Source organism: Miniopterus natalensis, chromosome 11 (assembly GCF_054644295.1).
Source record: "Miniopterus natalensis isolate mMinNat1 chromosome 11, mMinNat1.hap1, whole genome shotgun sequence".
NCBI lineage: Eukaryota > Metazoa > Chordata > Mammalia > Chiroptera > Miniopteridae > Miniopterus > Miniopterus natalensis.
This window is the reverse complement of record NC_142091.1, coordinates 47455019-47482087: the sequence shown is the minus strand read 5'-3', so window position 1 is coordinate 47482087 and position 27069 is coordinate 47455019. Positions and strand designations below refer to the sequence as shown.

Genomic DNA, 27069 nt, shown 5'->3' with positions numbered 1-27069 from the left:
AGTAAAAGTTTGAATCAGTAAATGAATATATATAAATGTGCTTCTTTTAAAGTTCTGAGTATCTGAGATTCTTTCATACTTGGGGTATGGAAGGAGCAGAACATGAGGGGAAAAAAGGGGCCCTCACTTTACTCCTCACAAAAACTTTCTTTTCTCCTCAGTACCACTCAGGGATGTGGACACCATATCCTTATATTTTCAAATTTAAGCTATTGTTTATTGAGCACCTACTATATCCAAGGGACATGTAGATAAAGATGATATGTTTAAAAGTTCACTGCCTATTAATAGAGGAAACAAATTCCAAAAGGTACACTGACTTACCCAAAGTCATTTAGCCTTGATGTCCAAGCCCAAGTGTCCCCATCCCGTCACAATGGGAAAAAGCAAAACCCCAGGGTCTGTGTTGTGGAGAAAGATCCACTGAGGGGATGGGCACTGCAGGGGCAGCAGAGCCAAATGCTGGGCCCAACCACTGCCTCTGGAGGGTTAGGACTGGCACAGGAAGGCTGCAGTGCAGGCCTTTCCCCCAGCCTGCCACCAGATAGGACCCCCACAGAGGTAATGAGCTGAAACCTGTAGCACATACACATACTTCCTCTGCATAAACTGGAAGCAGTCATCAGTGATGATGGATTTAAATAGCAGAGCAGGGGCTTGAACTGCCCTGGCCCAAAAGAGATTGCAAAGCAGCTGGAGGCCACAGCCCCCAACAGGGGCACGTCTGCTCCTCGGAGCCTGCTAGGCAGGGACAGTGTCTGTGCACCAGCTGAGACCCAGGCGGGCCCAATTCAGGGCAATACCTCCACCGGCCCAGCTGAGCCCTGCTGCACAACCCAAGCAGGCTGAGGCCTCCTGATGCCATGTGCTCCTCTGGCTACATATCCACGCTGCAGAAAGCAGCCCAGGAGACTCTCGGCTTGCGTCTGTTGAAGCTAATTATCAACCTGCTGAATGGCCATCTGGAGGGTGATGTCAAGTGTAATGGCACATTCACCAGGATTCTGGGTTCCTACCTCCCACCTATTCTGAGCCAAACTCTCTCCTGTCAACTCCCTCTCTCTCAAGGCAATCAAAAAGATGTTAGCTGCACACCCAAAATTTGAATTTGGGGAACCCTGTAAATCATTAAATAATATAAATTGTATACTCTCAGGAAATAATAAAAGTACTACCAACAAGAATGTCATGAGTGCTCAGCTGGGTGTGGCTCAGCAGTTGAGCATCGACCTCCAGGAAATAACAGTTCGATTCCCAGTCAGGGCACATGCCTGGGTTGCGGGCTCGATCCCCAGTCAGAGGCATGCAGGAGGCAGCCGATCAATGACTCTCTCATCATTGATGTTTCTATCTCTCTCTCCCTCTCCCTTCCATCTCTCTGAAATCAATAAAGATATATTAAAAAAAAAAAAAATGACATGAGCTACCACTCACCAAGAGCTTACTGTGTGCCAGTATTATCTAAGATACTGATACATGTTGTCTCATTTAACTGGCACAAACACCCCACAAGGTACATTTCACTACCCCCATTTTACAGAGAGGAAACTAAAGCTTAGAGAAATCAAGATCATACAGGCAGAGGTGGTAATGCTAGATCTTTCTAACTGAAGTGAATATACTTCTACACTGCAATTCTAAACCGAGGTGGCAAAAATCTCAATTTATTAAGGTTGGGGTCTCAAATACATGAATGTGGTTTACACTGAATTTTAGTCCCTGCTTAAGAAAACAGATAAAATCACTAGTCTAGAACAGGCTGAATCTAAAATGTCCCTTTTAACTACACAATGTACATACCTGTGTTTTAGCATATATTCTATTCATCTGATGTTTTTTACAGTGGTCACCCTGTAATTCTGTATTCTTCATGCCTAGCATATAACCCAGCACAGGACAGTCCCTCAAAAAGTCTGCTTATATCTTATACTTTAAATATTGACTCAGTCTTAATATATTCCTCACACCTCTGGCAAAATCACCCATTTTCACATTTGGAATGTGTACACTATACATTTTTTAAAGTGTTTCATTTGTGTACTTTCAAATAAATTTTATGGCTATATGTGAAAACTTAAATATTTATTCATAATATTACCTATAAAAGTTAATTTATCAGTATGCCATTTCTAAATCAATAGGCTTATCAAAGATATTTGAAAAACATTTGCCACCCCTCAGAATTATAGCTCTCATCAAAATTTGCTGACATTTAAAATAATCTTATAAGCCAAGCTTTTATAAGCTCAATAATTTTCTCAGAACATAATTATTTTTGAAAATAAAATGCATGTTTTCCTTAATTTTTGCATTGTTTAATTGTAAATGTGAACTGTTGACTTTCTAAAAAATATTAAAGCAGAAACTTCATGCAGGTAAAACAAAGTTCTATACTATTTGGCCAGCTCACTCTTCTCTTTCCCTTTCAAAGACTGAAAAGTCCCCACAACTTCCTTTTACTTTGACAAAAATTGATCCATTGAAGGCCCTGAAACTCCAGGTATATTAAATGATATCCAGCAAGTCACTATTCTCTCTAAAGCTTAATAGGAAACCTTAAGGAATTGTCCCTCAAACCAGGTATATCACACAGTGATTGGCAAAAACGAATAATTACAACATGTCCCTCTGCTTCTTTAGTAGGAACATTTCACTCAAATGGAAAAGACAGAGTTAGGAGAAGAGATCCTATAAAGTGTAGTGTCCAAGTAACAACATCCCTTTATTCAAAGTGACACTCATGTCTCAAACCTCACAGACCACCTCAGAGGGTGGGGGGAGAACTGGATCTCAGGCAAGCTTTCACTCTGTTCTCCATCAGCAGCCAGTGACTCTCTTAAAACCTAATCAGATCACAGCCCACCCTGTTCAATTGCCTCCAATGACCTACCACTCAGAGTGAAAGCCAAAATCCTCACAGAGGCTTCCCGGGCTCCATAAGCTCCATGCACCTGGACCTGGGCTGACTCTTCTCCCACATTTTCTCCCCTTGCTGACTCTGCTCCAGCCCACACTGGCCCTCACACTCTTCAAGCACACCAGGCACAGCAGGGCTTTGATGTGTGTGCCACCCTCTGCCTGGAATGCTCTTCCCCAAACACCTGCTTGGTCTATTCTATTCGCTCCATCCCTCACCTCCTCCAAGTACGAACCCTCCCAATATTCCTCCCCCATCCCCCAACCTCTGTCTTATTTTCCTCTTTACCATTTTCACCGTCTAACATACTTGTCTCCCTTACTGTCTATCACCCCCAGTAGCTGTGAGCTCCATGAAGTCAGCAACTCTTGTCAGTTTTCACTCACTGCAGTATCCCCAGTGCCTAGAGGAGCGTCTGACAGAGTTGGCACTTGATAAATATATGTTAAATGAAAGTAGCACTGTGAATGGTTCCACAACACTCTAGAGGTAAGAAACACTTGACCAGTCCCTACTAACTAGGGCTGCCATATAAAATACAACTATAGCATGGGTATACTAATTTCCTTTATCTGCAATTCAAATTTAATTGTATTTTTTATTTGCTAAATCTGGCAACTCTAATTCCAACTCTAGTGAGAAAAGGGTGAAATCCAGGCCATCCAGGTGATCTGGGGGAGGCAAAGGTCAGAGCACACAATTATAAGACCATTTCCTCTCCTTAGACCCTTTTCATTGAGGCCCAGCAGTGATCTGGGTTCTGCCAGCTTTGGGTAGAAAGTCAGGCCAGTGCAGGCTGAGAAAGCCACCAGACAGCTCTCACACCCACCACCTCTACTCTGGGAAAGGAATGCCTTCTTTTCCTAAATCCCCATTTGGCTTGGTCTCAGAAAAGCTCAGGTGCTCGTGTTCTCTCCCACTCTCCTCTGTGTCTGTGGAGACGGTAGAGACACAGCATGCACAAGCCACTTATTCCCCTCACTCCCGAGAGGAGCCCAGAGCCATGGACTCCCCCCTCCATTTCTGGGTCAAAAGACTGGGTGGCTGTATTTCTGAGCTCTATATAGGGCCACAGACTCACAGAGCAGTATGTCTTTCTCATTATTTGTATGTTACCAGGAGGCTACCTTATGCTACATTTGAGAGAAGACTGAATATATGTGAAAACAATTTAGTGCTTAGAATAAAAATAAGTAAATTCTGACATACCCACACTATCCACTAAAAATCAAAGTTCCTAAGTCTATGTTCTGAACAGTCATGGATTTTCAGAGATATGCTTCCCATGGTTATCCTAAAATTTCCTGATTCTGTTTTCTAGACACCAAATCTCAAAGGTCCAAAATCTGTAAGTTCCTGGCACCCAAAGTCATATGGGTCATGGAATCTGGAGAATTGGAGTTGGAAAGGACAACCTGGGTGGAGGAAAAACTGAGCCCAAAGTGAAGGTCCAGGTAGAAAGATCATATATTCTTGTTTGCCTGAATGGTCCCAGTTTATTTCTGTTTTCCTGGTGTTATTCTTAGCTGCTGCTCCACTTTATTTTCCAAAGTGTCTTAGTTTGGACATTAAAGTATATGGTCATCCTAGGCACAAGCCAAACTGGGAATGACCTCTGCACCCTGGAGCCCACGATCTGTGAAACAGGAGGAAACAGCCATGCAGCAGCAGCTGTGATCAAGCCAGGCCAGCTCGCCCCCAGAACTGGAACTGGGAAAAGGGCATCTGTAGGCAGCAGCTTCCAATATGAAAACCGAGAAGGCCAGGCTGGTCTCTCCAGATCCCTCCAGCTCTGAATTGTAAGCGAGCAGCTGGAAGAGGTCTTGTCACAGAGCACATGCAGGTCCACACGTTCCCCACAGTCCCCATGCATAGGCCACCAGGAGCCCCAGCCCTGGCTCAGAAACATCCTCACATTAGGTGTCAAGTGACTGAAAAGTCAGTCTTTGATCTGACACAGAGTGGGCAGGCCTTGTTCCTTCTGACAAGTCATGCCTACTGTCTCTGGGTTTTCTCCAGCCTTAACCCCCAGACTGGCCCCAACAGAGCAAGCTGAAGCAGATTTTGAAAGTGGGCTGGATCCCCCAAGCTCCCTCACACACAACATGGCCTCCAGGGTCTCCAGGCAGCTTGTCCCTTTTATCCACTGCACACTGAGTGTGCACTTTTCAGCTGTAGGAGCTACAGTTAACAGGGTAGCTGATGCTTTACAACTGCAACTACTGAAGGGAGCTCAGCAACACTCCAGGGGAGCCTGGAAGGAAGGAAATAACACTTCGGGCTCATACCAGATTTGGCTGAAGGAAAAGGAAGGAGCCAAACTAGGATCGTGGTGTGGCCCATTAACTCACCCTAGGGAGCCAGAGAGGAACATGTCAAACCATTCAGCACCCCATTAACCTACAAGAAAAGCATCCATGCTTCCATCAACACATGGCCAAGAGACAAACAAATATTTCAGCATACTTAGTATAGTAAAAATGCAGGAATTCAGGCTCCCTGGCCCCAGAATCTGTAAGGTTTCATGTGGCTTGCACGGTGCTTACCAAGATGTCACATAGCATGAAGCTGGGCTTGAGATATTGGCTCTTCAATGCTTCAAGTGTGTTCTCCCCTTAGCCTTCCTTTCTCCTTGCCTTTTCTCTCTCTGTCTCCTGGAAAGTCTAATCTACTACCAAGGTCTCAACTCCACACCCTGAGATGTTACCTTCCAAACTTTCTCAGCCAAGAATGCTGAATATCCAAGTGCCTGCTGTCCCCTCCTCCCCAAGGAGAGTCCTAAAGCCCTGCAAACTCCATACAACTCTAACTCATGACTCCAGTCCTATAAACCTGTTCTTCCATGCTGTATACCTTCCTTGTCTCTCTAAATACACAGCTGTCATGCAGATGAAACTACCTCTTCCTTGCCATGAAACCCTACAGCCTCTGATCTCTAAGGTATCTAATCTAAATACCTGATCACTAACATACTGATCTAAAATACCTTTCCCTTTCCCACTCTATCCCCTCCTTGTTACTCCCACAGCCTCTGACCTAATTCAAACCCTCTGCCTCTCCTGCCAGGAGTACTGCAGCAATCTCAGCCTTCTTATGGGTCATCAGGCCTCCATAATGATTCTCCTCAAACACTAGCTGTAGATCCTAAAAAGAAGGGCTCTCACCCCACCCCCACCCCTCCCAGGAATGTGCTACTTATATTTGATCTGTAGTGTTCAAATGTAATTGTTACGACATAGTCTCTCGTTCTACCTTTCGGAGTTCCTAAGCCACTCCACTCCATCCACTCTTCACAGCACCCATACTCTAGCTCTCCCAAACTCCTTACTGATCCTGAGAACATACATGTGTGTTGTCACCCTTCTCTGCCTTCAACTCTCCTCCTCCTCTACTTTGTCCACCCCTGAGATGTAGTTCAGCCTAGTGGTAAAGACTAAGAGTAAACTGCCTTAGCAGTCAGATAGATAGGGGAGATGTCTGGGTCCTGGCTCCACCACTCAGTACCATGTGACCATGGGTGCCAGTATGTGGCCTAAACTTCTGCAAAGCCACTCACTTGGTTTTCGTCAACAATGAAATGGGAAAATCCCTACATAGGTAGATCCTTGGAATAAACACTGTGAGACATGTTAGCAAATTAATGCATCTTGGCAGAGAAGTTCCCCCTAGTTGACGTGTGACTTCCAACTTCTAAAGGAGGAACCACTGGTCACCAGCCCAGGGCATCTACAGTGCTGATGCAAAGCTTCTGCAGGGACTCATTTCCAGAGTATGAAGGCTGGGCTCTGACTTTCTCCTCTTGAGGGGTTCGAATATTCAGGCCCAAATGAAACATGCTGCAAAGAACAAAACTGTCTACCTTGGGCTGAAAGTAGGAGCTGAGTTTCCCCAGACACCGCCTAGAAAAAAATATAGCAACAGAACTGAAACCGGGCCCTGTGTGTCATACTTACTGTGATTTAAAAAAACAAAAAACAACACACAAAAAACCCCCACACATCTGGTTTAATGACTCCTAGACACAAAAACCCTGGACTTTATCACACTAATGGTGATTATTCTTTTGTGAAAAACATCTGGTTTAGTGACATCTAGACCCTCAGACCCAAGCTCAACCACATTTTAAGGGCAACTAAATTAAGATTTCCTTCACATTCTTGAGTGCCAGGCACTTGTACCACATAACTTCACTTAACCTTTACATTAGTTCTCCTAAATCAGCATTTGGCTCCTAGCCCAGGGCTGCCACAGAGCTTCTACCTTCTCTATCACCTGGTATCTGACTTAACTGGTTTGCTCACCTACTTTCTCAGTGTTCTCCTCTCATTCCACTGATATAAAAGTGAAGGAAGACAGTTATTATTACAGTGCTAACTAACTTTTATTTACTACTTTCAATGGGCCAGGTCGAATGCTAAGCATATACGCATATAGATCAGCTTTGTTGAGATGTAATTCATATACCATACAATTGATTCATTTGAAGTGTACAGTTCAGTAATTTTTATTTATTTACAGAGTTGTATAAACATCACCACAACCAATTTGGAACATATTAATCATCCCAGAACAAAACCAACCCATACCTATTATCAGTTATTCCCTAATTTCTCTCAAACCCTCCAGTCGTATATAACTATTAATCTATCTTCTGTCTTTATAGATTGGCCTATTCTGGACATTTCACATAAGTGAAATCACACTATATGTAGTCTTGTGACTGTCTTCTTTCACTTAGCATAATGTTTCAACAGTTGTTCATGTTATAGCATTTAGAACTTCATTCCTTTTTAAAGCCAAGTAATAATAATCTATTGTATGAATATACTATATTTTATTTATGCAATCATCAGTTGATGGATATTTGGGGTGCTTCTACTTTTTGGCTACTATGAATAATGCTGCTATGAGTACTGGTGTAAAAGTTTTTGTAGAGACATTTGTTTTCATTTTTCTTAGTTTTATACCTATGAGGAGAACAGCTTGGTCTTATAATTCTATGATGAACCTTCTGAGGAACTGACAGACTGTTTTCCCGCATGGCTGTGCCATTTCAAATTCCCACTGGTAATGTACGAGGGTTCCCATTTCTCCACATCCATGGCAATATCTACTACTGTCAGTCTTCTTTACTATAGTCTTTTTACATATCCTAGCAGGTATCTCACTGTGGCTTTAAGTTGAATTTCCCTGATACCTAATGATGTTTAGCTCTTTGCATGCACTTATCTGACCACTTGTATATCTTCTTTGAAACAACGTGTGTTCAGGTCCTTTACCTACTTTTTAACTGGATTATTTGCCTCTCTGTTAGAGTTCTAAGAGTCCTTTATATATTCTTGATATAAGACCCTTGTCAAATTTAAGATTTGAAAAAACTTTTCACCTATTTTCTTAGCTGTCTTTTTATTTTCTTAATAGTATCCCTTGAAACATAAAAGTTTGTCATTTAAAAAAAGTATTAATTTATCTATTTGTACTTCCATTACTTATGCTTTTGGTGTCATATTCAAGAAGACTTTGCCTAACCCAAAGTTGGAAAGATTTATTCCTTTCTTCTAGTTTTAGCTCTTACATTCATGTCTATGATCCCTTTTTAGTTAATTCTGGCATAGGATGTGAGAAAGGGGTCCAACTTCATTCTTTGCATGTGGATATCCAATAGTCCCAGGACCATTTGTTGAAAAGACAATGCCGCCCCCCCATCCTTGAATTATCTTGGCACATTTGTTCAAGATCAATTGACTGTAACTTTAAGAGTTTATTTCTAGATTCTTGATTCTATTCCACTGATGTATATGTCTGACTTTACACTAGTTCCACACTGTGTTGATTCAGACTGTAGCTTTGTAGTAAGTTTTGAAGTCAGGAAGTATGAGTCCTCCAACTTTGTTCTTCGTTTTCAAGATTCTTTTGGCTATTTTGGGTCCCCTGAATTTCCATATGAGTTTTAGAATTGGCTTATCAGCTGGGGTTTTGTTAGGAATTTATGGTCCATCTGTAGATCCATTACTGCTGTCTTAACAATATTAAGTTTTGTAATCCATGAACATAAAATGTCTTTTAATTTATTTTGGTCTTTTCAAATTTCTTTCAACAATATTCTGTAGTTCTTGGAGTAAAAGTTTGAACAGAAGAAGTAAAAGCAGACATCCTTGTCTTGTTCCTGATCTTAGGAGGAAAACATCCAGTCATTTACTATTAAGTATAGTGTTAGCTGTGGATTTTTCATAAGTGCTCCTTTTCAGGTACTTTCTCTTCTATTCCTAGTTTGTTGAGTGTTTACATCATGAAGAGGCACTGGATTTTGTCAAGTGCTTTCCTACATCTATTGAGATGATAATATCATTTTCGTCTTTTGTTCTATGGATATGGTATATTTTATTAATTAATTTCAGATTTTAAACCAACCTTACATTCCTGGGATAGATACCACTTGGTCATGATGTGTGATCCTGTTAACACGTTGCAGGAACTGGTTTGTGAGTATATTATTGAGAATTTTGCATCTATATTTGGTCTGTAGTTTTCCTGTGATGTCTTTATCTGTCTTTGCTGTCAGGGTAATACTGCTCTCAAAAAATGAGCTGGGTATGTGAAGCATTTTAATGCATTATCTCATTCAATCCCTACATTCAACTTGTGAGATGGATACTAATATTAGCCCCATTTATCAGTCAAGAAAACGGAGGTTCAGGAATATTAACTTGCCCATGATTACACATCCAGTCAAGTGGCAGAGCTAGGATTAAAACCCAGACAGCCCTCACTCTTGACCCTATGCCCTTAATCATCATGATGAACTTACTCCTATGGGCTAACTGATAAACCCCCATATAAATCAGCCACTAAACAGATTAGTGGCAGGTTAAATCTACACTAACCAGATTTTGTGACCTGGTCCTAAAGGTCTGGTGACCTGCCCTAATTTAACATCCTTCCAAACTCCACAGTGATACTTAGTGCATTGTTCCACTTAAGTAAATCATTCAGGATCAACAACATCATCTTAGAATAATCAGTGGCGGATAATTAGATGTTCAGACAGCTAAAACTAAATCCAGAGTCAGCCTGAAAAAAGTAATGTGCACATATACACACTATCTAGAGACATCTCAAATAAGCTTATCAAATCAGGGATGGGAGGATGGTAGGTTCAGTCATAACAACCAAATTGAGCTCAGCGATCCTTTACAGCCACTGAATGTCCCATTTGGGCAGAATCATTGTGATACTGACATAAAATTGTAAACTAAAACTATTCTCATTTACATCTCAGGCACATGGTCAATGTGGCTATAATAGAAAAGTATAAACATGGAAATGGGGTGTGGTTGGTTCTACCCTAAGTTCCTCAAAATAAAATGTCCTAATGGAAAACTTGCTGAGCTCTGTGTCTCAGTTTCTTACTTATAAAATTATAATTGTTGCCCTCATTTCATTAGTATGTTATAAATGTGATAACAATGATAAGAATATCGGCAAGAACACCTTGTAGAGATAAAAGATGGAACTGTTCTTACCAGCAACTTCCATTAATTCAAACATTTTTTGAGGGCCTAAGGTATGCCAGGTGCTATGCCTGGACTACAGTTACAGACATGCCAAAGTCACAGCACTGCCCTTGAAGGGGGCAGAGACACAAACACACACACTTAAAAGAGTCTGAAAAGTGCTTCGACAGATGGTTAAATAATGTGCGGTGGAAACAAAAGAGAGCGCAACTAACTCTGCTTGTGGAGATAAAGGAAGTCTTCAGAGAAGAGGGAGTACCTTTTCCAGTGTCTTGAAGGACTAGTAGGAGTTTACCAGGCAGAAAACAGAATGAAGAGTGTGCCAGACACCAAGGAAGCCCATTTTCTCTTTTTCATTGTTTACTTGGAGCCAGAACTCTCTTCTACACTAGGTAGGCAGCAACACAGGGAGGGACACCAGGTCTAGAGAACCTCAGGTTACAGTTCTGTCACAACCCAGAGGCAACAGAAAGTAGCTGTTAAGAGCTCCAGCGCTGGAGCCAAAATGACAGGGATTCATATCCTGGCTCCAGAAATTACTAGTTGTATGGCCCTCAGCAATTTACTGAAGCTTCCTGGGCCTTGGTGTCCTCATCTGTGATATGGGAATAATAGTAGCTATTCATAAGATTTGGAAAAAGGCTTAAATGAGTTGATGTTAAGTGTTTAGAACATTAAGTACCTGGAACACTGTAAGCACTGGATAAATATATTATTATTATTATTATCATTATTATTATCATTATTATTTTGACTCCCTGGTCACAAAGCCTGCCCTGGTCAGTCCAGGCCTTACAAAGATTTGGCCATCTCAAAAGACCCTTATCCCAGTGCTTGTTGTCATTCCACCTGGCAATTCCCTTCACCTAACAACTGTTCATGGTTGTTGTCTCAGGACACATGAGGACTGAGAGAATGCTTCCTAATACATGTGGCTTACGATTCAAGTAACCCAAATAGCATCTTTCATAATCAGGATTGTATCGCCATTGCATTCTGTGTGTTGCTGTGAGACAGCAAATACAAAGGCACATCCGAGTACAGAGATTGCAGTAACAGTTGAATAAACATGCAATCCGATACCTCACATATGGCATGCCATCAGCCCTGATACCTTCTTCACAATCAAATATGTTTAAGGCTGTGGCTACTATATAGGTATAAATGTATTTATGGGAATTAATGTGCACCAAACCTCTCTCAATAAAAGCAGTCATAAACAACAATCTCTTCTAAGCTGTCACGGAAGCTACTGTGTTTGTAATAGAACCATTCATCTAAGAGACAGTTGCCAAAGCCTGTCTCAACACAATAGCAAGCAACTCACAGAGCACAGAGGCAGACCCAGGGAAGAGGGCAGGCATAGAGTGAGTAATTAGGACCTTTGTAAATGGCTGGGGAAAAAACTCAGCTTATTAACATATGTTAACTATTACCCCGGATGCTGCAAAGCTTTGGGGTGATCAATTACATTCCCCCCAGAGCATTCCCTTTTAAGGTAGCCTAAAAGTTCCCCTGGCCTTTGCAAAAGGAACAATGTCTATGGAAATTTTCAGCTAATGACCAATTTCACTGGCTGTGAAGAAAAGCTGTAATTCTATAAAAAAAAAATTTTTAATAACTGAATGTCCTGGGCAGCAGGTTTCATTGTGGCACCTTTCAGACTGTGTTCTAAAAGGCTAAGGAGAAGGGAGTGTAGTGATACACAAAGAGGCTTTAAAGAAATAATATCCATATGGGCTTTGAAGAACCCATTTGATTTTACTATTTACCTGGAAGTGAAGCATTTGAGAGAAGAGAAGGTGGGCAGACCGTATAATCTCCAGTGTATGCAGAGCAGGTAAATATCAAGCAAATGAAACATACCCGTGATTAAACCAAATGATTATAATCAAACAAAAATCTGTAGCACACCTGTAATGTCTCCAGATTATTTTCATACATTGAAAGGCACCCACCTCTGCCCAGAGTCAATGCCAGGAATTTTACTTGACAGAAATCTGTTACAGAGAATAATATGGACAATAAAAAAAATCTATCAACATTTTTAAAAGAGAGGCCCCCAACCCTCTTACGTATAAGTTCAACAATAAATATTGGCTCAGCAGAGACATAGCGTGTTAATTCCTGTTAATTCTGATGTGGCACTTTGTTGTGAGCATATGGGCAGTGAAAGAATGGATTGGACTGCTTTCCTCTACCTCTCCCATCCCTATTTCACTGTAATACATGAATATCAGAATAATGCCACTGTTAGTCTGAACAGTTGACTGACAGATCCAACTGTCCAGGGCACCTGTTGAACTCCCGGCCAATGTCCTAAAACCTATAATAAGAACACCCTGTCCTGCTTCCCAGCCCCAGCACCACCACTCTCTGACCACCTGTCTCCCAAGATCGTTGCCCTGGCTACCCATACGAGGAACAGAGAGCTCACTGGCATCGACTCCTCTCCCAACAACACCCTCCTGCCCACCAGGACCCTTAGCAGCTCCCCCTCCCCCATGAACCCCTGGTGAACACACCAAAGTGAACTCAGGCAATATGGTTTGCTTCTAAGTCTTGGTATTTTCAACATTTTTCTTTAATGAGTAGTCCTTACTCAGAATCAGAGGGAAAAAATAAACCTGATATAATTATTTTCCCTTCCAATTCCAAAAGTAACATATGTTCACTATAAAAAATTCTATTAATACAGAAACATATAATAGAAAAGGAATGAGTTGCCTACAATGCCTGCAGCAACCAGTATTTCTATGTTGTAAATGCCTTCAGGTTTTTTTTTTCTATGATCCTAACCATACGATACATCAATATATTTAAATTTACCAAGTTGAAGGTTCTCTAAGATAGCACGTTTACTATAGAGGTCAACAGAACACTATCATCGTAATAATTTTGATAATTATTATTAAAATGACCACTTTAAGCACTCACTATCAATGCAATGGGATACAAATAAACAACAATAAGAAGAAATTAGAGACACACTTTCAAGTGAAATGCAAAGCCACAGCTACAGGGGAGCAAGGAACTAAAGCTCTGAAAGTGGAAGTCAGTGGGGGAAGAACAGAGAGATAGGGTTGGAAGTCAGGGCTGTGCCTGCTAAGAGCATGGCAGTCTGTCCACTGCCTCCTCCCCTTGGATGTCAGGGACAGCCACTAATCTGGGGCCAGCATAGCCTCTGCCAGGCAATGGGTCACCTCCGTCATCGTCTGTGACTCTGATCCAGACAAGATGGCCCTGGATCTCCCCTCTCCATCCCTTTCTTTGGCAGAAATGCTGCAAGGGTGGGGGTGGGGGTCAGTTCAATACGTTCCTTAACCAAAAACCTCTACCTGGGCCAGGGAAGCTTCACCCTAAGTGACAGCTCCAAATTAGTCTTCCCTACCTTTCCAACAGGCATGCCCTGAAAGGGCTTAACCTCACAAAAGCACTCTTTTTAGAATTCAGTTCAAAGCACTTTCTCATACATAACTATATTTTCTCTCAACACTGCTGAGAGGTAGGGAGAAATATGTTGCTTTCCTCATTCCATTCTACAGACGATGGCAACAACATACAAAGAGCTTCTTTGGCTGCCCAAAGATAATTTGCAAATGGGTATGGTAGTTCTGGACCAGCCAAAGAATTTGGGAGTAGGGAATTGTTAGAATTTTCTTGTGACCCAGTGTTCCTTCTATTCCACAATTCTGCTGCCTGCTTTTCACAAGGTCCATACCATTCATTTATACAGAGCTCTTTCCATTCACATCCATGGGGTCATATCCTCCGCAAAGAAATTCCCCTGACATCTGGTTATTTTGGTATGTTTATTTACAAATTCACACTTCACTACTGCGAACTTCAACATCAGTGATTAATCAACCCAATGCTGATGAGCCTCACAGTGTTTTACTTCCTCGCTTCCAATGGCCATCGCCCACATTCATATCAGTTGTCCACATTTGTGGCCACACCTCGAAACTCATCACATGAAACCTCTCCACCTCTAATCTCAGCTGCTGCCTCTCCCGTGCATGACCACAACCTCCTGTCCTGCTACCCCTCCTAACACAACAGGCCTCTGAGCAGCACACATCATGATTTACCAGCCCCTCCAGCTTCACCGTGTCCCTTTCTGCACCTAGACTGGTGTAACAATGCACTCATTAGGAACTTAGTATCTGAGTTCTCAAGCCTTGATAATTTCAAAATATGAATCAACCCTAGTCCTTTGATAAAATATCGATATCATATAATCATGCCAATGGGCTCCCCCAAAAGTAACACTCTCCACCCTAAACAAAAATTAATTCCAAATGGATCACAGTCTCAAATGTAAAAACCCCACAAAACTACTATAAACCTTTTAGAACAAAACATAGAAGAAAATCTTCAGAATCTAGGACTAGGCAATGAGTTCTTCAACTTGACACCAAAAGTACAATCCATAAATGGGAAAATTAATAAACTGGAACTCATCAAAATTAAAAACTTTTACTCTATGGGAGCCCATGTGAGGAAGATAAAAAGATAAGTGACAGACAAGGAGAAAATATCTGCAAACTATATATGTGAGAAAGGACTTGTATCTAGAATAAAGAACTCCCAAAGCTCAACAGTAAAAGTATAAATAATCCAATTAGAAAATTAGACAAAAGACACGAACAGACATTTCACTGAAGAGAATATACAGATGGCAAATAAGCACATGAAAAGATGTTCAACATCATTAGTCATTAGGGAAATGCAAATTAAACCCACATGAGATATCACCATACACCTATCAGAATGGCTAAAATAAACAATAGTGACAATACCAAATGCTGATGAGGGTGGAGAACCTAGATTGCAGGTGAGAATACAAAAATGGTACAGCTGCTCTGGAAAACAGTTGAGCAGTTAATAAAAAAACTAAAGGCAAAACTATGATATGACCCAACAATTACACTCCCGGACATTTATCCCACATAAACAAAAAGTTATGTTAACACAAAACCTGTAAATGAATGGTCATAACAGCTTTATTTTTAATGGCCAAAAAGCAGAATCAGCCCAGATGCCCTTGAACAGATAGTTAAACACTGCAGAACATATATACCATGGACTACCACCCAACAATAAGGAACAAACTATTGACACATACAACAACCTGGATGAATCTCCAGGGAATTATGCTGAATGGAAGGAAAAAAGCCATCCCAAAAGGTTACATACTATATAGATCCACTATATAATATGATTTAAATAACACTTTAGAAATAGAAATAGAGGATCAATTAATGCTTGCCAGGAGTTAGGGATAAGGTAGGGGGGCAGGATAGAGTTGGGTATGGCTATAAAAAGATAACCCCAGGGATCTAGTGGTGTTGGGACTGTTCTATATCCTCACTGTGTGGTGGATACCTGAACCTACACATGTGACACCACTGTACAGAACTTCACACACACACGCGCACACACACACACACACGCAAGGGTACATGTAGAATTAGGGAAATGCGAGTAAGATCAGTGCGCTGCTCAGCGATCCTTTGACTCCCTCCGCCGATCCATATCCCATTCCCCCACGATAGCTCTACTCCTCAAAAGCCCAGGACCCACCCTGGCCCACAGACTTTAGCCCTCACCTGAAGAAAGCAATCATTAAGCTCTCCTGAACCCCCCAACCCATCTGATTATGTATCAGAGTGAAAATAAAGCCTCACTCCCTTTGAAGTCTCTCCTGGGTTTCTTCCATTAAATATAGCCTCAATTCATAATTTTTCTCCCCTATGAACCAAATGGTCAAGTCTCTCCCCTGTTCTAAAATCAGTCTTCCTTTAACTTTTTACGCCCTTCAAGATACCATCTCATGGCTCCCTCCCTGTGTGGCCAAATCTCTCCAAAGAGCGGCCGGGCAACGGTAATGTCCCTCTCCGTGCAGAGGGGACATACACTGACTAACGTAGATCATTTCCTGCACTCAAACACTGGGGACTGCTTCAAAGGTTGTTCTCATTCTCTGCTCATTTGTTTCTTTTTACCCTAACCCAATGGCTCTCGAACAGGGCTGATCACCCAAACTGCCCACAGAGCTTTGAGAAACATAGACTCCCAGACTATACATACTCCCAGAGATTCTGATTCAATTTGTTTGCCTTTTTTTTTTAACTTCTCAAGAGCTCCTGCTGACAATGGTCAGGCTTGGGAACTGCTGAGGCATCTTCCTTCTTCTTAAAAAGACAGTCTCTTTACTCTCCCATGGCCACAGACACTCCATTTAAAATCTATACCGGTTTTATCAGGAGACACTGTGAGCCCGTACTTTGCAGGCCATTTTCACCCACTATCACAGCTTTAGGGGTCACTTCTCTGATGGTGAGCCCCAAACTACCCTTGTGATTTCAACAGGTCTTCTTCATCTGGATGGCAGCCCAGTAATTCAAGCGCATGACAAAACTCAACTCCTCACTCCTTTCCTCTTATCAAACCTGCTTCTCCTGTCTCCACTCCCCATTTAATAGTCCCACTATCCTCCCTAGTACCCAGACGCAAACCCTGAAATCATCTTCAGCTCCTCCTCCTCTTTCACAAACTGTATCTAGTCAGACAGTCCTGTTGGTTCTGCCTCTGAAACTTCCCCACCAACACTGCCAGTACTCTGGTTTAGGTCTCATACTCTCCCACTGGACTATTGCAATAGCCATCCAACTTGTCTTCACGCCTTCAGAGCTGGCTTTGTATAACACAGACTGAGTCACAGCTGTCTCCTGAAACAAAATGTAATGGTTTCCCTTTGTTCTTGGAATGAGCACCAGATACCACGGAGAGGCATTCAAGGCCCTCCAGGATGCAGTAGCAGCCCACATTTCCAGGCTCCTCTACCAGCCCCCCCCAGGATACACCCTCATTTCTGAGAACACCAGAGCTATGCCTTTTTGAACTCTGTGCCTTTATCACGCTGTTGCCTTAGGCCTGAATGCCTTTTCCCTTCTCTCTCTACCCACAGTAGCACATCTGAATTTGGGCTCCAGAAATCACCTAAAGTTTTATGCAACAATCCTATAACTACACACAAATATGCATTTTTCTGTGGGAAAAAAACCCACAACTTTCTATAGATTCTCAAATAGGTCTATATCCAAAGTAAATTTAAAAAAAAGAAAAAACACTTAGTGGCCTTTTTCCCACTCAAAGTTAGTTCTGGTAAGTCTGCCTGTCAGCCTGACTTTCTTCTGCTCTCTTGATTCTTAAATACAGACATGTGTATTCCCCAATCATAAATAATCTCACTTTTCATTGGCCTACCACTAAGCTGTAAATATCTCTAGTACAGAATAGACTTCCTTAAATGTCAATATTGTAGTTACTGTATTGACTGGCTTAGTTTCAAATGTCTGCTCTACCACTTATTTATGGTGTGGCCTTGAGCAAGTAACTTGATGTTGGTACGATTCAGCTTCCTCAGCTGTAAAATGGGGATAATCACAGCACCTATATCACTGGGTTGTTATGAGGAATAAACAGATAACACATTCTAAAGCAAAGAGAAAATGCCTAGCACATGCAACTGGTCAAACAGGTCGGTTATTTTCATTATTTTTTATCTGTTGTCCCCACTGCAGTCAAAGCACAGTGCAGGCCCTCAATGAATAATTTATGAATCCATGTCTTCTTCAGTCCCAGGACTCATACACTGCCACAGCAAAGCTGTTGGAAAACATAACATGGTGATCTAACATCCTTTCCTCTTTCTCCCGCATGACCATATCTTGAGCCATCCTAATTAGCTCGCCTTTTTTTAATCCAGATTGCACAAGGGCTCACACCTTGTGTGTAAACTTCTGCATGGCCCCCCCCCACATTTAACTTCCCCCACACATTCAAAATGCTGATGACGTTGGCTTTGCTATTCTCACAGGAACCAAACTATTTCAAAATCCCTCATTACTCATCTGTGCTTAGGATTCCAGAATTAACCCTTCTTCTACTACTGTGCCTATTTGGGCAAAAATCTTTCCTGCCTCTTGAACTAACACTTGCCAACACACATAGCGAAAACCAGGGTGTCCTCTTTCTCAATCTGGAAAGACCATTAAAAACACAAACATGTTTCTCTTTTTCTTTCTCTTTCCTCCTTTCTTTCCAGCCAATTCCTCCAACAGTAGAGGCCCTGGGGCGTAGAGGCTTACTTACTCACCTTCTTTTGTTCTAACCAATGATTCATGTATGTATTCATATATTCAAGAAACATTACTGACACTTTCTATGTCCCACGAGACAGCAAGAAGGGGTCCCTGACTTATGGAGATACCAGCCTCTTTGTGCTTCATATTTTTTGGCCAATTCATTTGAAATAATGCCCTGAAACACAGGTCAGACCAAGAGAGGAAATCAAAGATGCCACATGATGTTCAGATGGAAAATGGAAAGAACTTCAGCTCAGGCCCCAAGGGGCACGTTCCCAAGGCCTGGAGATCCTACAGGGCTCGGATTGTATAGCCATTTCCATATGAGGGTCTCTAGGGCCTCCACAGACATAGATCACTTTCCTGGTCCTCAACGATATGTTGTGAGAGTCCATTGTCTTACAAAGGGACAATCGTGCATTTCCTTGACCAGTTCTCCAGATCAAAGGTCAGTCTCTTTGCCTACATTGATTAACTAGTACATACTCACATCTGCTTGTGTGTACTCATTCTGACGTCCCCTTGTCTGTTCTGCCACTACCTCACTAAAACGCCCCCCCCTTTCCTCCTTCTGTCTTGTTCTCGTATGAAGTAAGCAAAGGGGCAATTCCAAGTCCTGTGCTTCCATGGCTGGCAGGACTCAGGACAACAACTGGAGAAGGTTGGCCCAGAGATAATTTCCTCCTCACCTTCTCTAGTTCTTGCAACTCAGCTCTAGGGCTAACCATTAGGCATGGCATCTCAGCAAGAAAGGGGCCATCGTTGGGGCTGTGCTAAGCAAGGACTCTGAAGACATCTGCTCAGAAAAAGGAGAAAGTCATTGTCTAGCAATTGTTCTGCTCACGCTGCCTGCAGGATCCTAGAGCACTAGAATCTTCCAGACATCTTTCTGGCCACTATCAGGGCTAGCCTTGTGATCTAGAATCCTCCAGCTGTGTTATTTGAGAAGCTTTCTTCCTGCCAGCATTGGGCCAGGTGCCCTGGACACTGGTGGCCAAGAACAGGCTGCAAAAGGCTAAGTAGAAGGTGACCATCTTCAAAGGGCCCTCAGACTTCCCAGAAAGCTCTGGCAGACAGCCCTGACCTCAGGTCAGTGTTTCCTGCAAATGAACTTGTGATGGCTCCATGAGGGCAGGGACCATGTCTGCCTAGTTGCTGCTATATCCTTGACAACTCCTAGCACTGGGCTGAAATATAGGCGGTGCTCAATACTTACTTGCTGAGTTAATGCTTAATAACTTCCACTAAGGAAGCATGAAAGCACAGTGGAAAGAACCCTGGTTTTGGAGTCAGACAGACCTGGATTTGCAACTTTCCAGCTCCACCATTTATACTAGTCATATGAAAGTGACTTTACCCTCTTAGCCTCAGTTTCCTCATCTACAAGGTGGGGATAATAACCACCTCAAAACATTGTTGGAAGCATTAGATAGAAATTATATGTAAAGCCTTTAATCCAGCCCATGACAGAGAACACTTTTTGTTTTTAGTTCACACACACTTTTATAGCTCTTACTGTGTACCAGACACTGCTCAACCGTGGTCCGAGAGACCCTAGATCACAATTAGCTTTAATTCTCATAATAATCACTGAAATAGGCTCTACTTAAATCCCTTTTCAACTGAGGAAATGGTGGCACACAAAAGAAAAGCAACTTGCCTAAACTCTGATATCAACAAATGGCTAGGCCAGGATTCGTATCAATTTCAAAGTCCAAGACTTGAAGTGCTAACTTTTCTGTCTCTAAAGCAAGCAATCAATGAATGTTATCTCTTGTCCCTACCCTGGTTTGATTATGGGACGTATGCGACTACATAGCCAGACCAGGTTTTTCAGTTGCCACAGACACATATTCCGGCATTCCCATGGTTCACTGTTTTGTTCTCTCTTGCTTTAAACTAAGGTCTGCTCCTGTGAAATTCAATTCCAGGCAAGTTTGCTAATGAAGAACTTCTCTCCTATCTTGTGCTCCTGCTATCTCCTCTACAACTTCCTACCAGAGAGAAAGACACAAAGCTGTGTAAAAAAATAATAGTAACAGGAAATATACAACTCAAATCCAAAAAAAGAAACAATCCAATTAAAAAATGGGCACAGGACCTGAAGAGACACTTCTCCAAAGAGGACTTACAGATGACCAATAGACATATGAAAAGATGCTCAATGTCACTAATCACCAAAGAAATGCAAATTTAAATCACAATGAGATATCATCTCACACCTATCAGAATGGCTATCATCAATAAATCAACAAACAAGTGTTGGCACGGGTGTGGAGAAAAGGGAGCTCTCATACACTGTTGGGGGAAATGCACACTGATATAGCCACTATGGAAAGCAGTATGGAGTTACGTCAAAAAATTAAAAATGGACCTGCCTTATGACCCAGCGGTTCCACTTCTGGGAATTTATCTGAAGACATCCCAAACACTAATTTGAAAGAATATATGCACCCCTATGTTCATAGCAGCGTTATTTACAATAGCTAAGTTCTGGAAACAGCCCAAGTGCCCATCAGTAGATGAGTGGGTAAAAAAGCTGTGGGACATTTACACCATGGAACACTAGGCTGTAAAAAATAAGGAAATCTTACCTTTTACAACAGCATAGATGAACCTGGAGAGTATTATGCTAAGTGAAATAAGCCAGTCAGAGAAAGGCAAGCACCATATGATTTCACTTATATGTGGAATCTAATGAAAAAACTAAACTAACAAAATAGAAACAGACTCATAGATACAGGAAACAAACTGACAGCTATCAGAGGGGAGAGGGTTGGGGGGCTGAGGAGTGAAAAAGGTGAAGGGATTAAACAAACAAACAAACAAAACAACAACCTCATAGACACAGACAACAGAGGGAAAGGGGGTGGGGAGATAGGAGAAGATAAGGGGGGATAACTGGTGACAGAAGGAAACTTTACTTTAGGTGGTGAGCACACAATACGATATACAGATGATGTATTATAGAGTTGTACACTTGAAACCTACATAATTTTAATAACCAATGTCACCCCAATAAATTCAATAAAAATTTTTTTTTTAAATTAAAGGAAAGGAAAACAGAGAAAAAATGAGTATGCAAGCTCAGGAACAAAGTCAAAGAGGTCTCATCCTCTTTCTAATTATCCCTAAAAACAACTGTCTACACATAGGGTGCCCAAGACAGAAGTAGTCTATCCACATGGAGACCAACCATGTAAAGTCTCAGCTTCCCCACAGCCCCAGGGAGCAGGGAAGGAGGTAAGCCATCTCTTCTGATGGCCCAAGCCTCATCATAAAGAGAGTTTTCCGTTCTCCCACTCTATAAGACTGCATCTGCCTTACTGCCAACCACAGAGGAAATTTCATTACCAAAATAAATCAGCACTGCACTTGACCTTGCTTCTCCCACGGCTCAGGATTAGTGACATCACAACGCACTCTACAAATGCTCAGAAATATCAGAATAACCCCCTCAAGTCAAAAACACTTGGTATTTCACTAAAAGGCATTAAATTATTTTGATTTTACTCCATGGAATCCAAAATGCTTTCAATGTTTTCATTTTCAAAATGCTTAAGAGAGAAAGTATGCGCTCTGGACCTTAAGAAACCTCAACTCCTAGTCTGGTTTGTGTCCTGATTCACTTATGGTAAGATGGGGAACAGGCCACAAGCCAAGGAACAGTAGCTCTGGCCCACACTGCTCACATGACTCAATCCCCAAGTGGCTGGGGCGTCACTGTGGAGGCTCCCAACTCAACCTTTTCTCGTCCTCAAAATCACAAACAGGTCACAGGCAGCTTCAGGGCACGTGGAGCAGTTCCTCTTAAGGGGTCCAGTCTCCATCTCCCATGGCCCGGCTAACTACCATATTTCCTTCCAAAGCAGTAGTAGAAAGAAAGATCCTCCATGCTGAGAGGAAGTTCAAGGGGATGATTTCTACCCCAAGGCAGCTGCCTGGGGTGAAGCGACCTCAGGGCCACTGCAGCAAATGAATCTCTTAAACCCTCAAATCAGGACGCACAACCTTGCAGTTATAATTCCTAATGCTGCTCGCTCCAAAAGATGGTCCCATTTTTAAATCAGGTTGGTCACCAACACAGTCAGTAAATGTAAGGCTGATTTAAGGGGGAAAAGAACTGTGCACCAAGAGCATGTGCTCTCAGGAAGCCCCCAGAATCTGACAACCGGGGGGTATTAAAGACTTGCTCCCACAACTAACACATCTGTCCATGAACTGATCGCTCTTACTGAGGTACAAGTCGCAAAATCACAGCATCACAAAATGGCAAAGTCCCAAGGACCCATGGACATCTTCTACTTTACCTTTTCTTTTTTTTTTGCACGGGAGAACAACTGAGATGCAGACCAAAGGTAGGATTGTTTGAGTTCACTGTTGGTAGATGACCCAAATCCGAAGCTCCTCACAGTTCTATTTCCTAGCCAGCTGCCCCTGACATCCAATTACCAACAAGAGCTCTTACACAATTATTTTCACCAAAAAATTATATTTATGATGAAATTATCGGCAAATTGGTTACATCTACCATGGCTGCTACCTAAAAGGTACACTCAGCGGAGAAAACAAAACTGAAGTTGAAAAGTTAAACTTTTGCATTGCATTATGTTCTCAGTCCTGACCTCTACAGGGACAGAGTTTTCCCTAGTCTTCCTTGTGAGAAAGAAAAGACTGTAGCTCTCCCCCACCACGATTTCCAATACTAGGCCAATATTTCAGGTTACAACAATTTCTGGGTAAACAAATGGGAGCTGTACAAGGTAAAGTGGCCTGAAGCCACCTTCCCTACCTGTAATAAAATCAGTTTCAAAGAAGGCTCAAAGATTAAAGTGCTTTCCTCTGCCTTTAAAATGGGGAGGTTTCATTTTTAGGTAGGAAGACAAGACCCTGAAAACATATACCCAGGCTAAGGATGAGCAGATCAGGAAAGATACAAACATTCAGAAAATCAAAGGCCCTGAAATATTCTACCCACAGCAGCTGAGATGTTTCATCCAGAGTCCATTTCAGCAGACCCAAAGAAGCTTCTCTGGCAACAAAGGATTACATGAGAGCATAAAACAAATGCTGAAGGTTTGGGTTCTCTCTTTCCACCCCCTGTGTGTGTGACACTGACGGGCTTAGAGACTCCAGTGTTGCAGAAAGCAAAATTTTCCTTGTTTCCATTACATCATCCAAGCTGGAGCAGGGGAGGGGGGAGGGGGGGGCACAGCTGGTGGCAGCTGCACCACCATCTGCTTTCTCCTTAGCGGTGTGTGCTGGTTTGAGCTGCAGCGTCCTACAGCTCCTGACAGGGGAGGCGCAGTATTAAAGGTACAATACCCTATTACGAAAAAGCTTTCAAATTATTTAGAAATAAATCACTCTTGTGATAAGTTAACCTCGGGTAGGTTGCTAAGGTAGTTCTCTTTGAGTTTAGGTTATTTGTTTGTATCTCTTTAGACTCAGCTATAGTGCAAACTCTGTCAACTCAGTGTACCCAATTAGACAAGCAGTATGTACAAGCAACCACCTGCCATCTGCTTCCCAAAAGGTAAGCAGCCAAAAAGCATTAGCGGAAGGACTGGGGAATGCCCAAAACTAGCATGCAAAAGCTCCAGACTTTGGCAACCCAAGCCATCTGATCAACCAGTCTTGCCTTCTTAGATACTCATGGAGTTTCCTTCAGAATACACCGCCTGGCATCCCCTTCTAAAAGAGGAAAGAGGTGAGAATAGCCTGGGAGGAGGGGTTAATGCCATTTCTGCCATTCAACTGCAAACTAGCAACAAAGTCACAAACTGGTGGTTTAAGGGTCTGATTAAGCCATGCACATATTTTATTTAGCCTATACAGGGTTATGTTAAAAACAAAACAAAAAAAGTGCTGACTTTAAAAAATGAAATTTCCTATATAAACATCTAGATTGCTAGCTTTTCTTGAAAATGGGGGGGGGGGGATTATCTGGAGCTAAGTGGCTGCACTTCCTTTCAACTGGGCATTCTGAAGAACTAGTCCCCACATTACTGTCTGCAAAGGCCACTGCAACTGTCTGTGTTCTACCTGGACCTAGAGAGCTTTTGATGTAATGGCACTGAGCATAGGGGAGGAGAAGAAACCCTCAGGGAATGATTTCCCAATGGTCCTTTATTGACTCTCTTTAGTTGAAATTTAGTCCCTTGGATGGCCAACTAAAATTCTACAAAGATCATTCAACACAACACAATGAATAGATCTAAGGAGAAGGCTAGCTACAATGATCCTTTACTAAAAAAACAGGTTGTAGAGCTTCAAAGGAGCATTCCAGACCACTTACCATACATCTTGCCTTCATCTGATAAGATGATTTTCCTCCTCCCACATGGTGGATAGATAGCCAAGGCTTCCTGAAAGCTCTGCTCAATGTCCGGACTCCAGACCCCTTCCGCATCGTTGTCAATTGGCTTATCTGCAGAGTCACTCATCCTTTCCATGTTTTCGGCAGGGCTCTCGCTGCCGCTCCAGCTGCTGGGCTCAATTTTGGCGGTTGGATTTTCCAAGCCGAAGCCTGGAGCCTTTTCAAGAAAATAAACCTAAGAGAGAATGAAAAAATATTGTGATCAAGATGAGGTAACCACCAATATACTGCTCTTCCTAGTTTCACTGCGCATTCTTTAGTTGGCAGCTTCGCTTGGAGAAGAACTTCGAGGAGAAAATATGGGATTTTGAGATCCAAGTGGCTTTTTTTCTTTATGTATTCATGTTAGGCACTCAGTATAGAAACCTAATGGCAGAGAGCAGCTGTATAATCTTCGCAGATGAGAGGAAGTTTTCATCTGAGAATAGTACTTACTCTAAGTTGCAAGTTCACAGTGAACCATGCAAAACCATTCACTAAGTGTCTACTATCTACCAAGAGCGCCCTGCTCAATGATAACCAAAACTCCATAGCAGAACAACTTTGTTTAAAAGAAAAAAAGTAAAACAAAAGATGTTTTCCTCACTGTGGCAATTAACAGGGTAACTCTGAAATGTTAAACCATCTCAAAATTTATCACTGAGATCACCACCAAGATGCAAGATGATGGCAGGATGGAAGAAAAAAGAATATTATTTTGTTACCACAAACACTCACTCTACTAAGACAGCAATGACAGCTGACCTGAACCTGCTAGTCCATAGCATTTCTCTGTGGGACTCTGATCCTGTACCATCAGGCCACTCTGCCACTCTCAGCTTCTAGATTGTAACCTTGAAGCAGGGACCAAATTGTCCCCATTCCTGCCTTCCCTGCAACAGCTACAAGTGGCCAGCACACTTGCAGAAAGAAATGTTTTACACCTAAATGGGCACTTCATCTGGTAGCCTACTTGGAGTTCCTGATCAGAAGAAAATCATGAGGGAAACTTTCATTTATTTCTCTGTAGCGCTGAAGATTACAAAACCAAAAGAAATCTTTCTCAAAGATGTATTCTCCTTAAATTATTCATGAAACCTGTGGTCTTAAAGGAATAAGCTTTCCAAACCAATGTCAAACTGGCACAAACACCAATGAGAAAATGATCTAATCCAGTACCCCCTGCTGTCCACACACTAACATTATCAATATTCCATTGTTGAAAAGGCATCAGATCATTAATTCAAAGACTTCCCCAAAAAGGGGAGAATTGTTCCTGGGGACTGACAGAAGAAGGGAGACAGCAGGGCCTTAGAAGAGAGAGCTTAGTGGGACCACCATTCCCTGCCTTCTGCCCCATCAAGTCCATGCAACATTACAACAGAGACAGTTAGGAGGGGAGCAGGTGCTGGCAGCCCCATCAGGCACCAGGGACTGCTCCGTGCTCCAGGGCAGTCACCTGAGAGCAAGCAGCCTGTCTTTTTTCCCTCTCCCCCACCGATGTATATCAACAGATCCCAGGTGCAGAAACTCTGAGGCACATGAACATTACACAATTAATGGTATAACTAGTGGGTGATTTTGGCTCAGTACTCTGACAGCTTTTTAGATTTGGCAGCACCTGGATAAAAGAAACCCCAGGTTGTCTGCCTTTAAATGCTGCCACAGATCCATCATTTAAAGAACTTGTCAGCAAAATATTTACTACATCTTACCAACACATGTACATTGACATAGGACTTTAAAAAACTGCCAAATGTTGAGGTATAAATTATGCCACAAAAAAGGGTTTTGTGATTAACCCCCAGATGAACTCTGCAATGCCTGCAGTGTGGGCCTTTTGAATTCTCAAATTATTACATTTTTTGTTGGAATCTAAGAGTCTTATAAAATTCAAGCTGAGCTGTGTGCTCCCCTAGAGTCTGTTCTAGCTCCAAAGTGGTTTATTGGAGAAATTATGGGAATATGAGTGAATGCTTTGAGCAGTGGCTAGTCTACTGTCTCCCTCTCCACCTTACCCCTAAAAAACAAAATAATAGAGATACAAAAACACAGGCCAGTCCTTGAACTTTGGACAGCTCAGAGCAGTATGAATTTACTCCAGGGAGCCAGATTTTAAGATAAACT

The 27069-nt window shown here is 42.2% G+C and overlaps 1 protein-coding gene across 5 annotated transcripts in view; it reads right to left on the bottom strand.

The window, feature by feature from the left end:
• TEAD1 (TEA domain transcription factor 1) overlaps positions 1 to 27069 on the bottom strand; it is a 231676-nt gene that overhangs the window by 134392 nt on the left and 70215 nt on the right. For 4 of the 5 annotated variants that reach the window (XM_087821739.1, XM_087821740.1, XM_087821742.1 and 1 more), the window contains exon 2: positions 24883 to 25138. In XM_087821739.1, the coding sequence (XP_087677865.1) occupies positions 24883 to 25039 (157 nt within the window). In that variant the 5' untranslated portion in view covers positions 25040 to 25138. Of the gene's footprint in view, positions 1 to 24882; positions 25139 to 27069 lie in introns of those variants that run through there. The other variant, XM_016210721.2, reaches the window with a different exon arrangement.